The sequence below is a fragment of the Lolium rigidum genome, chromosome 6, assembly GCF_022539505.1.
Source record: "Lolium rigidum isolate FL_2022 chromosome 6, APGP_CSIRO_Lrig_0.1, whole genome shotgun sequence".
Classification (NCBI taxonomy): Eukaryota; Viridiplantae; Streptophyta; class Magnoliopsida; order Poales; family Poaceae; genus Lolium; species Lolium rigidum.
Genome location: NC_061513.1, coordinates 83,634,357 through 83,652,364, shown reverse-complemented (window position 1 = coordinate 83,652,364; position 18,008 = coordinate 83,634,357). Strand labels below are relative to the sequence as shown.

At 42.8% G+C, this 18,008-nt stretch overlaps 2 protein-coding genes across 2 annotated transcripts; both read left to right on the top strand.

The window, feature by feature from the left end:
• Nucleotides 1-546: 546 nt before the first annotated feature.
• On the top strand, nucleotides 547-1,000 carry LOC124662870. Its single transcript, XM_047200653.1, has one exon. It carries the CDS (start codon nucleotides 665-667, stop codon nucleotides 998-1,000), a length of 336 nt encoding a protein of 111 aa, XP_047056609.1. The 5' UTR covers nucleotides 547-664.
• Nucleotides 1,001-4,586: 3,586 nt separating this feature from the next.
• Nucleotides 4,587-4,969, top strand: LOC124662869. Its single transcript, XM_047200652.1, has one exon. The coding sequence runs from the start codon at nucleotides 4,619-4,621 to the stop codon at nucleotides 4,967-4,969; it is 351 nt and encodes a 116-aa protein (XP_047056608.1). The 5' UTR covers nucleotides 4,587-4,618.
• Nucleotides 4,970-18,008: the final 13,039 nt, after the last annotated feature.

Here is an 18,008-nt window from a genome sequence, read left to right as displayed (position 1 = left end):
TAAGAGACAGATTGTGTCGAAGCCGCTTCGGTACATGCTCCTAAACGGTGATGCTGAAGAACAACCCCTCGATGATTGATTAAACTTTGCAAGTTGAGAACCCAATGCAACCTAGACTTAGTTATTCCTCACAATCCAAAAGACCTTCAAATGTCAACATGAGGCTGCGGCATCTTATATGGATATATTACGACGTTTGGTCCCGATGTCAACCCGGTTGCAGGATTGCAACAGCCAGGCACTAACACGTGCAGAAGCTGGAGAATGTTCATCCGTGCGAAATATTAGAGTTATATATATGTCGCACACGATTTCAGCGCAAGACATGTTCAACTGATGTGGATCAACAATACCCTGTGTTCGACGACACGTCCATACACAGAGGAACACGACCGTTTTCCACGTCCAACTTCACCAAGGTCCAAGTTGGCACGTCGCGCTAAACGCCTCGCTAACCACGGCCATCTTCCAGCCTCCAGGTATATAAATAAGCTCTACCACGCAGGCCAAACGATCCCCTCTCTCGCTCTCGCTCTCTCCGTTCGTCTCTCGCAAAAAGAATAGCCACTCAAGCCGCACGATCTAGCTCAAAAAGATCCAGAGCCAGCTCCGAGGCTTGAGATATAAACTTGTATATCTACATCGATCCGGAGATCGATCGTCGATGGGGAACTGCAACTGTTTCAAGTCGCAGCGCACCACCGCGTCGTGGGTGGATGACGACGAGTGGGTGGTGGACGTGGAGGAGGAGGGGAAGAGTGCGGCCGCAGAGAAGGTGGATCAGCGGGTGGAGGTGAAGATCAGGGTGACCAAGAGGCAGTTCCAGGAGCTGCTGCAGAAAGCAGGGCTAGACGGCATGGGGCTGGGGGCATGGACGGAGCAGGTGCTCGCGGAGCTGATCAACTCCAGCACGGTGTGCTGCGACCAGCCCGAGGCTAGGGGGCACTGGAGGCCGTCGCTGCAGAGCATCTCCGAAGGCGAGGAGGCCCATTTCTCTTGATTCTGAATTTCTGATGTGCATATATAGTTGCAGTAGGAGTACATAGGTTTTTTAGATAGAGATTCTGTTCGGAGATGTACACGCTGCAAAAATGCCATGAGTTTCTGGAGTTTCATTTGTGGAAACCTCTTATATTTTGCTTCCTTAATGCTGTGTTTGCAGTTTGTATAATCCTGGAACTCTCAAGCATTACGGTCACTACTGTAAAGAACTGTAGACAGAGGAGATATGAAATGAAATGCCATCTTCAAACGAAAACTGAAAGCAGAACGAAATGGCTGGCTTCTTGTAAACCTTAGATCACATTTTCGTTTCTTCCATTAATTAAGAACAGTATAAAAGTGACATTCACTTCACAGATTCACTACCTAGCTGGGGCCGGTAAAAGCAGGCGCTATATGCTTACGTAACTATTTCCGTCCCTCTACAATCGCAGTCAAACTGAAACTACTGAAATGGACACTTACGATTACATTACTAGCATGAAACGACTATAGGTATCTATCAATGATTTGTTGATTTGTTCCACACTGAATTTGTCCAATCTATAGGCTATACCTATCGATGATTTATTCCGCTGACCAGTTTTACCCTTATGATGGACCAACCTCTCTTAATTTCTAAGCGACACCAAATTCAGATCCATATATATGCACCCTGAAATGTTGAAAGAGACAGATTGTCTCAAAGCTGCATCGGTCCATGCTCCTGAATTACGACAGAATTGTGCAGCTGATAAACAAGTCCTCAGTGAATGATTATGTTTGAAAATTTCAGAAGCCAATGCAACCTAGACCTAGTTAGGGCCTATTTGATTTGCAATAGAAAAAAACGTAGGTACAGAAGAAATGTAAGATTGCAATGGCATGTCCGCTATAAATTTTACACAAATTCATATGAATGAAAGTTTGTTTGATTTCATCATGGGAAAAGTATAAGATTCTCAAAAACATGTATGAGTGGATATTAGATTTTCTATGAAATCTAGTGCAAAGGAATTCCTATGTAAATCAACCCTACAAATCAAACAACCATCATTGAAAAAATTCTATAGATTTAACCTTAAAAATTTTCTACAAATTAAACGTTCAAATTTCCTATGAAAATAAATCACCATGATCTCGTTTTAAAAAAAAATAAGAAACATATTTTGAGTTTCACAAATTTCTAAAAAAAATCCGCACATAGGCAATGATGTACCCCACGAACGTGCAAAATATCAAATTCAAAAATTTCATACTTTCTTTTCCTCTGGCCAGAAAAGAAAGATGTTTCAGTTCGCCAGGTTGTCTCTTGCCTGCTCATGGATTCAGCAAACAGTTCAAAAGTTTTTCTCTAAAAAAGAAATGAGATTCTAGGTTGTGAAGCAAAACTAAAGGGATGTGGATATAAGGGAGGGATGGTAGAAAGAAGGAAGAGGAATTAAGTTAAGCGAAAAATAGGATCGGATTTTAAAGTTCTTTTTTCTGCAGTACCTCGACGTGACATGAGCGTGAAAGAGGTTCAAGAATCCGTTTTCTTTTTATAAGGGCTAAAATCACTTTTTTTTTGGCTTTTTGACCCCATATTGTTGGGTGGATCTCGAAAGATAGGAAAGATCTCCCTCCAAGCCGTACATACGACTTTAATCGAATACGGCTTTCCACAGAATTCAATAGGGATCTATGAGATCGAGTATGAAATGCTGTTTACTCGCTTTAAATTGAGTATCCGTTTCCCTCCTTTTCCCGCTAGGATCGGAAATCCTGTATATTCTGAGAAGCACAAAAAAAAGGTGTAGATCTATATAGTACATTTCATATTGCAAAATATATCAGATTTTGTCATTTTTATCTAGCACAAGATAAAAAGAATTTCGGGTTGAGATTTTGCATGATTGTGTGTTGTTTCAGTGACAACTCCTAGAATTATTTTCATATTTTTTTTATAACTTGTAAAAATATTTTTAAATTTTTGAAAAATGATGAGAGCACAGGAGCTCGAGAGGCAAAAGCACTTTCCGCTTACTGTTTGCGATCAAGAGGCCTAGACCTCCAAATGTCAAGACCCAAATATATATGCACCCTGAAATGCTGAAAGAGAGAGATTTTCTCAAAGCTGGTGCATAGGTACATGCTCCTGAATTACGACATAATTGTGCCGCTGGAGAACAAGTCCTCAGTGATTGATTAAGTTTGGGAATTACATGAAGCCAATGCAGCCCGGGCCTAGTTATTCCTCGCGATCTAAAGGTCTAGACCTCCAAATGTCAAGACCCATATATATCGCGCATATTGTCTTGAAGCCGCATCGGTACATGCCCCATAGAACTGTGCTTCTGAAGAACAACCGCTCGGTGATTGATTAAATTTTTGAAGTTCAGAAGCCAATGCAACCTAGACTTAGTCATTGTTCACGATCCAAAAGACCTCCAAATGTCAACGTGAGGCTGCGGGATCTCATATGGATATATTAGGACTGTTGGTCCAGATGTCAACCCGGTTGCAGTATTGCAAGTTTGCAACAGCCAGGAATGTTCGTCCGTGCGAAATATATTAGATTTATATATATCTCGTATTCTCGTACACGATTTAAGCGCAAGACATGTTGAACTGATGTGGATCAACAATACCCTGTGCTTGACGAGCCGTTCATACACAGAGGACCACGACCGTTTTCCTGGCAATCGAAACTTCTATGGCTCGCAGGTCAGAGAGATCCTGTCAGCTCCCAGTTTCAGACTGACCACCACACGTGCGGGCTTAATTTCTCGGTGTTATTATACAGGAACGGTGACCCCGAACAGATCTGACATACAATTGTGAACAACCATGGCGATGCATGCGCCATTGGAAGATGGGTGGTAGTGGTACACTGGTTGGAGAAAGTAAAATGTGTCGAGTAAAAGCTTCCCGATCGATCAGCTCAGTAAAATTAACTTATCTTGAAGAAAAGCTGATTTACATTTTACGACGACACGTCACTGGGCATGGTAAATGTCATAAAGCTGAAGCAGGGAATCCTTATCCAGTTTTCCTCTCGTGATCTCGTCATGAAGTCTCCACCAGGAAACACCTTCTCACACGAAAGCTCGCGGGAGTGGCCCTTGAGGCTGCCGGAGATTCGCCCCAAAGCCCATTCACACGCCAGGCCGGCCCAAAGACCGGCTCACCAGCCTGCCCGCGCAACTCGGGTGCCTCGAGACCTGGTAATTTTTACACGTTGCTCGAAAACAAAAGGTCATTTTTACTAGTCGCTTGCTTACCGCAGCATGCAGCACTTAGCCGCCCAGGTTCTACTGCCAGGTTCGGGAGCCTGGCGGAGGATGAGATCCTCTGACCGGCACTCCACGTCGGACCGGGAAGAATTCGCCTCCATCCGTGACATCACACGGGCTGGACGAATGGCTAATACGCGCGTGTGCAGAATCAGCCAGCGCTAGCCACCCAGCCCCCAACTATATATACAAACCGGGAGCCATCTTGGGTTACATTCCATACCTGTCGACCTTACTATATTTCTCTGTCTCAACCTACCGTGCACAAGAACTCACAGGAAAAAGGAAGTAGGCTAGATCGAGCTCGCTCGCGAAAGAGGGAGAAAGGAAGCAGAGAGCTAGTAGGCAAGGTCTTCTGACTGATGGGGAACTGCACGGCGTCGTCGCGGCACGCCGTCGAGTCATGGGCGGACGACGGCGAGTGGGAGTGGGAGGAGGCGTCGTCATCGTCGTCCGACAAGCACCACCACCGTGCGTCGGAGGAGGAGCACACAGAGGTGACGATCAGGATCACCAAGAGGCAGCTGCATGAGCTGATGGAGAGGAAGGCGTCCGGCGGCGGTGACGGGAAGACCCGGAAGCTACTGGAGGATATCATGAACTCCGGGGAGGTGCACCACCATGACCAGCACAGGGACGAGCACTGGCGGCCCGCCCTGCAGAGCATCCCCGAGGCCGGCGAGTCGTCGTCGGCTGGTCCATGCATCTCGTGACTAAAACCAGCCGATGTGGTGTGGCTGGCTGCGCTGCCGCGAGCTACATGCGAACCAGAAGCCACGCTCTCTCATTTTTCTCTTTGTTTCTCGGACCCTCTCGCTGTTGTTGCTTTCGACCGTGTATTTTCATGTCGTTGAATGTCATCCATGACGACCTTGTACATAGAATGTGGTTGGACAATACGTATAGATTGCCAGGCTGACGTACGCAAATACTTGTAGGGAGTTAAGTGTGAATACCAATCTCATAACTCTTTTTCCATTGAATTGTCATTCGGTTATCTTGTTTCATACCGTGAGAGTTGAGGATGAGGTCAGTGGTTTTCAGTTGATTTTTTTTCGAAATGGGAGCATCGCCCCAGCCTCTGCATCAAATGATGCACACGGCTTTTACTTTATTAAAAAGTGCAAGTATAATGTAGCCAAAGTTTACAATCATGGATCAGCTAAGGTCGATACATGAATCAACCACAGAAACATCAGGCGCATATAGAAGCTATCCATTTGATATTCTACTAATATGACAACATCCAGTAGCCTGGAAAAAGAAGTCCTGAGCAACCGTCAGCAGCCGGTTGCATCCAGTAACCATATCCTCCCGCTGATCCTCCGGGAGTAAGAGAGCCCATAGTTGAATCCAGTGCGCAGCTCGACGAATAACCTGCAAAAAATTGGTAGACTTCTGCTTGTTAAAGACCATATCATTTCGACGTGTCCAAATGGACCAGCACAAAGCTGAGATACCAATTCTTATCCTAGCCTTATCATGCTTGCTCACACCATTTAACCATTTGCCAAACATGTTAGTAATATTTGAAGGGGCTGGAATATTATATGCAAAATAAATCATACGCCATACAATCTTTGCAAAAGGACAAGCAAGAAACAGATGCTCAACAGTTTCATTGGAATCACAGAAACAACAATTTTGACAACTATTCCAATTCCGTTTTGCCAAATTATCTTTAGTTAACAAGACTTTATTATGCAAGAACCACATAAAAATTTTAATTTTCAAAGGAACTTTAATCTTCCAAAAATATTTACGAAGAAATCTAGTATGTCCATTCATCAAATCAAGATACATAGATTTAACCGTAAAAAGACCTGAATCGGTTAGTCTCCATATGAATCTATCCGATTCCTGTGATAAATTAACTGTAATTAGGCGTTGGCATAGATGTAACCATTCATTCCATTTGTGATCATTCAAACCCCTTCTAAAACATATATTAAGAGGAATCTGAGCAAAGACGGTCGAAACCAACACATTCTTATGTTGAACAATATGGTACAGAGATGGGTACTGTTGTGCCAGGGGCATACTGCCAAGCCAAATATCCTCCCAAAACCGCACCGTTGAACCGTTGCCCACTTTGAAAGAACCTCTAGCAAAAAAATCTTGTTTTACCCGCATAAGACCTTTCCAAAAGTGAGAATCCGTAGGTTTAACTTCGACCTGAGCTAGCGTTTTATTCTTAAGGTACTTATTGTGTAGTAATTGTTGCCACACACCATCCTCCGTAAGTAGTTTAAACAACCATTTGCTGAGTAAACACTTATTCTTTAGCTCAAGAACCTCAATACCCAACCCCCCCTGATCTTTTGGACGATATAATATATTCCACTTTGATAAACGGTACTTCTTTTTATTCTCCTCCGATTGCCAAAAGAAATTAGATCGAAAATAATCAAGTCTCTTCCTAACCCCTTTTGGAATTTCCAGAAAAGAAAGCATAAACATCGGCAAACTTGTGAGAACTGAATTAATAAGGACAAGCCTATCACCATATGAGAGTAATTTACTTCGCCAACATCCAAGATTAGAAATAAATCTACTCTCAATGGGATTCCATTCCGCATTTCGAAGGGTCCTATAATGGGCAGGTATCCCAAGGTACCTAATCGGCAACACACCCGACTCGCACCCCATGATTTGCATATATTGTTGCTCCATATCTTTTGCTTTGCCAAAATAGAAAAGTTCACTCTTATGAAAGTTTATCTTTAGCCCCGATAATTTCTCAAAAATACAGAGAATCAATTTCATATTAACCGCCTTTGCCACATCATGTTCCATAAACAATATAGTGTCATCGGCGTACTGTAAAATTGATATGCCTCCATCCACCAAATGAGGGAGGAGACAACCAACTTCCCCTTTTTCTTTAGCACGGTTAATAATGATAGCCAACATATCTGCTACAATATTAAACAAGATTGGGGATAAAGGGTTGATACGTCTCCGACGTATCGATAATTTCTTATGTTCTATGTCATATTATTGATGATACCTACATGTTTTATGCACACTTTATGTCATATTCGTGCATTTTCTGGAACTAACCTATTAACAAGATGCCGAAGTGCCGGTTCCTGTTTTCTCGCTGTTTTTGGTTTCAGAAATCCTAGTAACGAAATATTCTCGGAATTGGACGAAACGAAGACCCGGGTTCCTATTTTCACCGGAAGCATCCGAACACCCGGGAAGGACCGGAGGGGGGGCACTGGGCCCCCGGACCATAGGCCGGCGCGGCCCGGGCCCCGGCCGCGCCGGCCTATGGTGTGGCCACCCCTTCGACCTTCCTGCACCGCCTCTTCGCCTATATAAAGCCTCCGTCGCGAAAACCCTGACAGAAAGAACCACGAGACGAAAACCCATCCAGAGCCGCCACCATCGCGAAAGTCAATTTCGGGGGACAGAACTCTCTGTTCCGGAACCCTGCCGGGACGGGGAATTGCCCCCGGAGCCGTCTCCACCGCCGTCTTCACCGCCATCTTCACCGCCATCGCTGCCTCCATGATGAGGAGGGAGTAATCCATCCCCGAGGCTGAGGGCTTCGCTGTAGCTATGTGGTTCATCTCTCTCCCATGTACCTCAATACAATAATCTCATGAGCTGCTTTACATGATTGAGATTCATATGAGTTTTGTATCACAATTCATCCATGTGCTACTCTAGTGATGTGTTATTAAAGTAGTTTTATTCCTCCTTCACGTGTGCAAAGGTGACAGTGTGTGCACCGTGTTAGTACTTGGTTTATGCTATGATCATGATCTCTTGTAGATTGCGAAGTTAACTATTGCTATGATAATATTGATGTGATCTATTCCTCCTACATATGCATGAAGGTGACAAGTGTGCATGCTATGCTAGTACTTGGTTTAGTCTTTTGATCTATCTTACACTAAAGGTTACTAAAATATGAGCATTATTGTGGAGCTTGTTAACTCCGGCATTGAGGGTTCGTGTAATCCTACGCAATGTGTTCATCATCCAACAAGAGTGTAGAGTATGCATTTATCTATTCTGTTATGTGATCAATGTTGAGAGTGTCCACTAGTGAAAGTCTAATCCCTAGGTCTTGTTCCTAAATATCGCTATCGCTGCTTGTTTACTTGTTTCTATCGCGTTACTACTGCTGCGTTACTACTCGCTGCGTTACTACTGTTTGTTTACTCGTCCCGGGCAAAGCACTTTTCCGGTGCCGTTGCTACTACTTATTCATACCACCTGTATTTCACTATCTCTTCGCCGAACTAGTGCACCTATTAGGTGTGTTGGGGACACAAGAGACTTCTTGCTTTGTGGTTGCGGGGTTGCATGAGAGGGATATCTTTGACCTCTTCCTCCCCGAGTTCGATAAACCTTGGGTGATCCACTTAAGGGAAAACTTGCTGCTGTCCTACAAACCTCTCGCTCTTGGGGGCCCAACACCGTCTACAGGAAAGGAGGGGGAACGTAGACATCAAGCTATTTTCCGGCGCCGTTGCCGGGGAGGAAAGGTAAAAAGGCACTCATACTCCGGTTCCAGGTAACGAGTACTTTTCGGCGCCATTGTGTTTGTGCTCGAAGCTATTTCCTTTAGATCCTGCAATTGCATCTTTTTGTTTCTTGTTTACACTAGTTTGGCATAATGTACAAGAGTGAGCTTCTTATTCTATTTCCTGATTTAAAACATGGATTGTTTGATGCGAAAATTAAAAAACCTATGAAATCTTATTTGCATGCTCGGTAGTAATATTAGTATGAACGCTTTGAACACCATTGTTGATAATGATATAGAAAGTTCTAAGCTTGGGGAAGCTGGTTTTCATGATATTTTTAGTTCCCCAAGCATTGAGGAGAAAATTTTCTTTGATGATACTTTGCCTCCTATTTATGATGATTATAATAGTGGTCTTTTGGTACAACCTACTATGGAGAGTAAATTTTATTGTGATTATACTATGCCTCCTACACTTGATGAGAATAATAATGATAGCTACTTTGTTGAATTTGCTCCCGCTATTACTAATAAAATTGATTATGCTTATGTGGAGAGTAATAATTTTATGCATGAGACTCATGATAAGAATGCTTTATGTGATAGTTATATTGTTGAGTTTGCTCATGATGCTACTGAAAGTTATTATGAGAGAGGAAAATATGGTTGTAGAAATTTTCATGTTACTAAAATGCCTCTCTATGTGCTGAAATTTTTGAAGCTACACTTGTTTTATCTTCCTATGCTTGTTACTTTGCTCTTCATGAACTTGTTTATTTACAAGATTCCTATGCATAGGAAGCATGTTAGACTTAAATATGTTTTGAATTTGCCTCTTGATGCTCTCTTTTGTTTCACATACTATCTTTTGCGAGTGCATCATTAAAACTGCTGAGCCCATCTTAATGGCTATAAAGAAAGAACTTCTTGGGAGATAACCCATGTGTTATTTTGCTACAGTACTTTGTTTTATATTTGTGTCTTGGAAGTTGTTTACTACTGTAGCAACCTCTCCTTATCTTAGTTTTATGTTTTGTTGTGCCAAGTAAAGTCTTTGATAATAAAGTAAGTACTAGATTTGGATTACTGCGCAGTTCCAGATTTCTTTGCTGTCACGAATCTGGGTCTACCTCCCTGTAGGTAGCTCAGAAAATTAAGCCAATTTACGTGCATGATCCTCAGATATGTAAGCAACTTTCATTCAATTTGAGCATTTTCGTTTGAGCAAGTCTGGTGGCCTAATAAAATCCATCTTTACGGAGTGTTCTGTTTGACAGATTCTGCCTTTTATTTCGCATTGCCTCTTTTGCTATGTTGGATGAATTTCTTTGATCCATTAATGTCCAGTAGCTTTATGCAATGTCCAGAAGTGTTAAGAATGATTGTGTCACCTCTGAACATGTTAATTTTTATTGTGCACTAACCCTCTAATGAGTTGTTTCGAGTTTGGTGTGGAGGAAGTTTTCAAGGGTCAAGAGAGGAGGATGATATACTATGATCAAGAAGAGTGAAAGCTCTAAGCTTGGGGATGCCCCGGTGGTTCACCCCTGCATATTCTAAGAAGACTCAAGCGTCTAAGCTTGGGGATGCCCAAGGCATCCCCTTCTTCATCGACAACATTATCGGGTTCCTCCCCGAAACTATATTTTTATTCCGTCACATCTTATGCACTTTGCTTGGAGCGTCGGTTTGTTTTTGTTTTTTGTTTTGTCTGAATAAAATGGATCCTAGCATTCACTTTTTGGGAGAGAGACACGCTCCGCTGTAGCATATGGACAAATATGTCCTTAGGCTCTACTCATAGTATTCATGGCGAAGTTTCTTCTTCGTTAAATTGTTATATGGTTGGAATTGGAAAATGCTACATGTAGTAACTCTAAAATGTCTTGGATAATTTGATACTTGGCAATTATTGTGCTCATGTTTAAGCTCTTGCATCATATGCTTTGCACACATTAATGAAGAAATACTTAGAGCTTGTTAATTTGGTTTGCATATTTGGTTTCTCTAGAGTCTAGATAACATCTAGTATTGAGTTTTGAACAACAAGGAAGACGGTATGGAGTCTTATAATGTTTACCATATGTCTTTGATGTGAGTTTTGCTGTACCGTTCATCCTTGTGTTTGTTTCAAATAACCTTGCTAGCCTAAACCTTGTATCGAGAGGGAATACTTCTCATGCATCCAAAATCCTTGAGCCAACCACTATGCCATTTGTGTCCACCATACCTACCTACTACATGGTATTTATCCGCCATTCCAAAGTAAATTGCTTGAGTGCTACCTTTAAAATTCCATCATTCACCTTTGCAATATATAGCTCATGGGACAAATAGCTTAAAAACTATTGTGGTATTGAATATGTACTTATGCACTTTATCTCTTATTAAGTTGCTTGTTGTGCGATAACCATGCTTCGGGGACGCCATCAACTATTCTTTGTTGGATATCATGTGAGTTGCTATGCATGTCCGTCTTGTCCGAAGCAAGAGAGATCTACCACCTTCATGGTTGGAGCATGCATATTGTTAGAGAAGAACTTTGGGCCGCTAACTAAAGCCATGATTCATGGTGGAAGTTTCAGTTTGGACATATATCCTCAATCTCATATGAGAATAATAATTGTTGCCACATGCTTATGCATTAAAGAGGAGTCCATTATCTGTTGTCCATGTTGTCCCGGTATGGATGTCTAAGTTGAGAATAATCAAAAGCGAGAAATCCAAAATGCGAGCTTTCTCCTTAGACCTTTGTACAGGCGGCATGGAGGTACCCCATTGTGACACTTGGTCAAAACATGTGCATTGCAAAGATCCGGTAGTCCAAGTTAATTAGGACAAGGTGCGGGCACTATTAGTATACTATGCATGAGACTTGCAACTTGTAAGATATAATGTACATAACTCATATGCTTTATTACTACCGTTGACAAAATTGTTTCATGTTTTCAAAATAAAAGCTCTAGCACAAATATAGCAATCGATGCTTTCCTCTTTGAAGGACCATTCTTTTTACTTTTATGTTGAGTCAATTCACCTATCTCTCTCCACCTCAAGAAGCAAACACTTGTGTGAACTGTGCATTGATTCCTACATACTTGCATATTGTACTTGTTATATTACTCTATGTTGACAATTATCCATGAGATATACATGTTACAAGTTGAAAGCAACCGCTGAAACTTAATCTTCCTTTGTGTTGCTTCAATACCTTTACTTTGATTTATTGCTTTAAGAGTTAACTCTTATGCAAGACTTATTAATACTTGTCTTGAAGTACTATTCATGAAAAGTCATTGCTTTATGATTCACTTGTTTACTCATGTCATTACCATTGTTTTGATCGCTGCATTCACTACATATGTTTACAAATAGTATGATCAAGGTTATGATGGCATATCACTTCAGAAATTATCTTTGTTATCGTTTTACCTGCTCGGGACGAGCAGAACTAAGCTTGGGGATGCTTGATACGTCTCCGACGTATCGATAATTTCTTATGTTCTATGCCATATTATTGATGATACCTACATGTTTTATGCACACTTTATGTCATATTCGTGCATTTTCCGGAACTAACCTATTAACAAGATGCCGAAGTGCCGGTTCCGTTTTCTCGCTGTTTTTGGTTTCGGAAATCCTAGTAACGAAATATTCTCGGAATTGGACGAAACGAAGACCCAGGTTCCTATTTTCACCGGAAGCATCCAGAACACCCGGGAAGGACCGGGGGGGGGCACTGGGCCCCCAGACCATAGGCCGGCGCGGCCCAGGCCCTGGCCGCGCCAGCCTATGGTGTGGCCACCCCTTCGACCTTCCTGCACCGCCTCTTCGCCTATATAAAGCCTCCGTCGCGAAAACCCTGACAGAAAGAACCACGAGACGAAAACCCATCCAGAGCCGCCGCCATCGCGAAAGTCAATTTCGGGGGACAGAACTCTCTGTTCCGGCACCCTGCCGGGACGGGGAATTGCCCCCGGAGCCGTCTCCACCGCCGTCTTCACCGCCATCTTCACCGCCATCGCTGCCTCCATGATGAGGAGGGAGTAATCCATCCCCGAGGCTGAGGGCTTCGCTGTAGCTATGTGGTTCATCTCTCTCCCATGTACCTCAATACAATAATCTCATGAGCTGCTTTACATGATTGAGATTCATATGAGTTTTGTATCACAATTCATCCATGTGCTACTCTAGTGATGTGTTATTAAAGTAGTTTTATTCCTCCTGCACGTGTGCAAAGGTGACAGTGTGTGCACCGTGTTAGTACTTGGTTTATGCTATGATCATGATCTCTTGTAGATTGCGAAGTTAACTATTGCTATGATAATATTGATGTGATCTATTCCTCCTACATATGCATGAAGGTGACAGTGTGCATGCTATGCTAGTACTTGGTTTAGTCTTTTGATCTATCTTACACTAAAGGTTACTAAAATATGAGCATTATTGTGGAGCTTGTTAACTCCGGCATTGAGGGTTCGTGTAATCCTACGCAATGTGTTCATCATCCAACAAGAGTGTAGAGTATGCATTTATCTATTCCGTTATGTGATCAATGTTGAGAGTGTCCACTAGTGAAAGTCTAATCCCTAGGTCTTGTTCCTAAATATCGCTATCGCTGCTTGTTTACTTGTTTTATCTGCGTTACTACTGCTGCGTTACTACTGCTGCGTTACTACTCTTGTTTACTGTCCTGGGCAAAGCACTTTTCTGGTGCCGTTGCTACTACTTATTCATACCACCTGTATTTCACTATCTCTTCGCCGAACTAGTGCACCTATTAGGTGTGTTGGGGACACAAGAGACTTCTTGCTTTGTGGTTGCAAGGTTGCATGAGAGGGATATCTTTGACCTCTTCCTCCCTGAGTTCGATAAACCTTGGGTGATCCACTTAAGGGAAAACTTGCTGCTGTCCTACAAACCTCTGCTCTTGGGGGCCCAACACTGTCTACAGGAAAGGAGGGGGAACGTAGACATCAAGGGTCACCTTGCCTTAATCCTTTTTTAGTTTGGAAATTGTGTCCAATGTCATCATTAACCCGAATTCCCACAATACCCCCTTGTACAAATTGTTTAATACGATCACACCATAAATGGTTGAAACCTTTCATACGCAACACTTGCTGCAAGAAAGGCCACTTGACCTTATCATATGCCTTTTCAAAATCAATTTTGAACAGCACACCGTCAAGCTTCCTCCTATGCATCTCATGAATAGTCTCATGAAGTATGACTACGCCTATGATGTTTTGAACCCTATTTTTTTATAAAAAAAGTTGAACCTCTCAGATGCCAAATAGTTACGATTTTATTTTGCAAGGCAACGATGCCAAACTGTGTCAAAAGAAAAGCGAGAGTACATGATGAATGCAACAATGGCACAACCATAAAAAGAGACGCATCGTAACACCTAAGACTAAGCTGACACTCTCTCGTACAAAGCCTCGTGAAGGAAAATAAGTAGGTTGCCGACGTAGGCGGGTCTATCATGTAAATGCCGCGTCAAGGGTTTTCATTTTGGGTGGCAGGTCCAACCAATCAAGGCAGAACAACAGCACAAGAACAAGCCTTTCAATAAGAAGATAACACAAGTGCACGTGCACCAACGGCGTGTCCAACCAGTGAAGGCAATATCATGGGTTATTTTCACCTCCAACATTGAACATTGTTTCAAACGCTGTCTTGACATTGCGGTCCAAGCATCGACTCCGACAACGACTTCATGCCGAGCAGCAGTGCAAGAGCACTAGCGCTTCTTTGAAGGGTAAGGGTAATGTATTGTAATGCGAAATAATAAGATTATGTCCCTTGCAAAGATAGATAGATAAACTTCTAGTACATAGATAAATGTCTGACGCAGTCATGGGTACTAGAGAAATATCACCAACAACATCTAGCACCGCGAGTAGGCCCAAGATGAAAGGTGATGGCGAATACCCCCGTACCAGTGTCTAACAGTGACGGGGAGGAACCATGTAGCCCTGGTCCTGCTGAGTGTCCTACGTGGGGTCTAGTGGTGGAGTGTACATCATATTCAACAACTCAATGTGAGTAGCGTAATCCTCCATGTTGTTCTCATCCTCAAGAGAAGTCCTCGTCCACGCAGACCCAGACATAGAAGAGTAATGTGTCTAGCTTGTGTTGTGAACAAATTACAAATTACATATTGTACAAGTCATATGGAACGGAGACGATTGAATGGTACATAGCCAGTGGCTGGGGTTGTATATTCGGCGTGGGAGTGTTGCTCCCATGATGATCCTCCAACCTGGAAAATGAGTTTGTTGTTGTGTCCAGTAGTCGAAAGAAGTCGGCTGCCACGACGTCCCTCCAGCCTGGTCAGAAGGTGGTGGTCTCGGATTGGCCTGCTATGTAAGGCGTGGACGCAGGTCCTGTCTTACCGGCGGTTCGTGGGGGCATTGTGCTGGACGGTGCTGCACAACGTCAGAAATGCGGCTCTCAGGTTTTAGCCCAAAACTTACTATTAACCAATCCTTCAACCCAGTAACAGTCCATGTTTTAGGGGCCGTCAACTCCAAATCATTGTACTGAAACTCATTAAGATTAGCTCCCATCCGATTTGTTCAGATAGTACCAGCACCATAGTACACGACAAATTTCACTAACTCGGACATTGCTATGATGGCCTAAAAGAAAATATTTACACACATCAATTACTATGCACAAGGACGTAATATCGTTTAAAATACACCGCCGAATTAAACACAATGTACTACTGATACGTCTCCAACGTATCGATAATTTCTTGTGTTCCATGCCACATTATTGATGTTATCTACATGTTTTATGCACACTTTATGTCATATTCGTGCATTTTCTGGAACTAACCTATTAACAAGATGCCGAAGTGCCGGTTCTCGTTTTCTGCTGTTTTTGGTTTCAGAAATCCTAGTAACGAAATATTCTCGGAATCGGACGAAATCAACGCCCAAGTTCCTATTTTCATCGGAAGCATCCAGAACACCCGGGAAGGACCAGAGGGGAGCCCTGGGGGCCCCACACCACACCCCGGCGCGGCCAAGGGGGCGCGCCCCTAGGGTGTGGGCCCCCGTAAGCCCTCCCGCGCCGCCTCTCCGCCTATATAAAGCCCCCGACCTAAAAACCTCGGGGCGTTGGACGAAAACCACGAAACCTTCCGGAGCCGCCGCCATCGCGAAGCCAAGATCCGGGGGACAGGAGTCTCCGTTCCGGCACCCTGCCGGAGCGGGGAAGTGCCCCCGGAAGGCTTCTCCATCGACACCGCTGCCATCTCCACCGCCATCTTCATCACCGCTGCTGCTCCCATGAGGAGGGAGTAGTTCTCCATCGAGGCTCGGGGCTGTACCGGTAGCTATGTGGTTCATCTCTCTCCTATGTGTTTCAATACAATAATCTCATGAGCTGCCTTACATGATTGAGATTCATATGATGATGCTTGTAATCTAGATGTCACTATGCTAGTCAAGTGAGTTTTACTTATGTGATCTCCGGAGACTCCTTGTCCCACGTGTGTAAAGGTGACAGTGTGTGCACCGTGTGGGTCTCTTAGGCCATATTTCACAGAATACTTACTCAATGTTGAATGGCATAGTGAGGTGCTTATTTATATCTCTTTATGATTGCAGCATATTTGTATCACAATTTATCTATGTGCTACTCTAGTGATTTGTTATTAAAGTAGTTTATTCCTCCTGCATGTGTGCAAAGGTGACAGTGCGTGCACCGTGTTAGTACTTGGTTTATGCTATGATCATGATCTCTTGTAGATTGCGAAGTTAACTATTGCTATGATAATATTGATGTGATCTATTCCTCCTACATATGCATGAAGGTGACGAGTGTGCATGCTATGCTAGTACTTGGTTTAGTCCGTTGATCTATCTTACACTAAAGGTTACTAAAATATGAGCATTATTGTGGAGCTTGTTAACTCCGGCATTGAGGGTTCGTGTAATCCTACGCAATGTGTTCATCATCCAACAAAAGTGTAGAGTATGCATTTATCTATTCTGTTATGTGATCAATGTTGAGAGTGTCCACTAGTGAAAGTGTAATCCCTAGGCCTTGCTCCTAAATACTGCTGAGCCACTACTGCTTGTTTACTGTTTCTATCGCGTTCCTACTCGCTGCGTTACTACTGCTACATTACTATCGCTTGTTTACTCGTCCCGGGCAAAGCACTTTTCCGGTGTCGTTGCCGTTGCTACTGCTTATTCATACCACCTGTATTTCACTATCTCTTCGCCGAACTAGTGCACCTATTAGGTGTGTTGGGGACACAAGAGACTTCTTGCTTTGTGGTTGCAGTGGTTGCATGAGAGGGATATCTTTGACCTCTTCCTCCCCGAGTTCGATAAACCTTGGGTATCCACTTAAGGGAAACTTGCTGCTGTTCTACAAACCTCTGCTCTTGGAGGCCCAACACTGTCTACAAGAATAGAAGCTCCCGTAGACATCAAGCACTTTTCTGGCGCCGTTGCCGGGGAGGAAAGGTAAAAAGGCTCTCATACTCCGGTCTCAGGTAAAGTATTTTTCTGGCGTCGTTGTGTGTGTGCTCGAAGCTATTTCCTTTAGATCCTGCAATTGCATCTTGTTGTTTCTTGTTTACACTAGTTTGGCATAATGTACAAGAGTGAGCTTCTTATTCTATTTCCTGATTTAAAACATGGATTGTTTGATGCGAAAATTAAAAAACCTATGAAATCTTCTTTGCATGCTGGTAGTAATATTAGTATGAACGCTTTGAACACCATTGTTGACAATAATATAGAAAGTTCTAAGCTTGGGGAAGCTGGTTTTCATGATATTTTTAGTCCCCCAAGCATTGAGGAGAAAATTTTCTTTGATGATACTTTGCCTCCTATTTCTGATGATGATAATGATAGTGGTCTTTTTGTGCCACCTACTATGGAGAGTAAATTTTATTGTGATTATACTATGCCTCTTACACTTGATGAGAATAATAATGATAGCTACTTTGTTGAATTTGCTCCCACTACAACTAATAAATTTGATTATGCTTATGTGGAGAGTAATAATTTTATGCATGAGACTCATGATAAGAATGCTTTATGTGATAGTTATATTGTTGAGTTTGCTCATGTTGCTACTGAAAGTTATTATGAGAGAGGAAAATATGGTTGTAGAAATTTTCATGTTACTAAAATGCCTCTCTATGTGCTGAAATTTTTGATGCTACACTTGTTTTATCTTCCTATGCTTGTTACTTTGCTCTTCATGAACTTGTTTATTTACAAGATTCCTATGCA

Coding starts and splice junctions, on each gene's coding strand:
- LOC124662870 (XM_047200653.1), top strand. CDS start 665: ATGGGGAACTGCAACTGTTTCAAGTCGCAGCGCACCACCGCGTCGTGG.
- LOC124662869 (XM_047200652.1), top strand. CDS start 4,619: ATGGGGAACTGCACGGCGTCGTCGCGGCACGCCGTCGAGTCATGGGCG.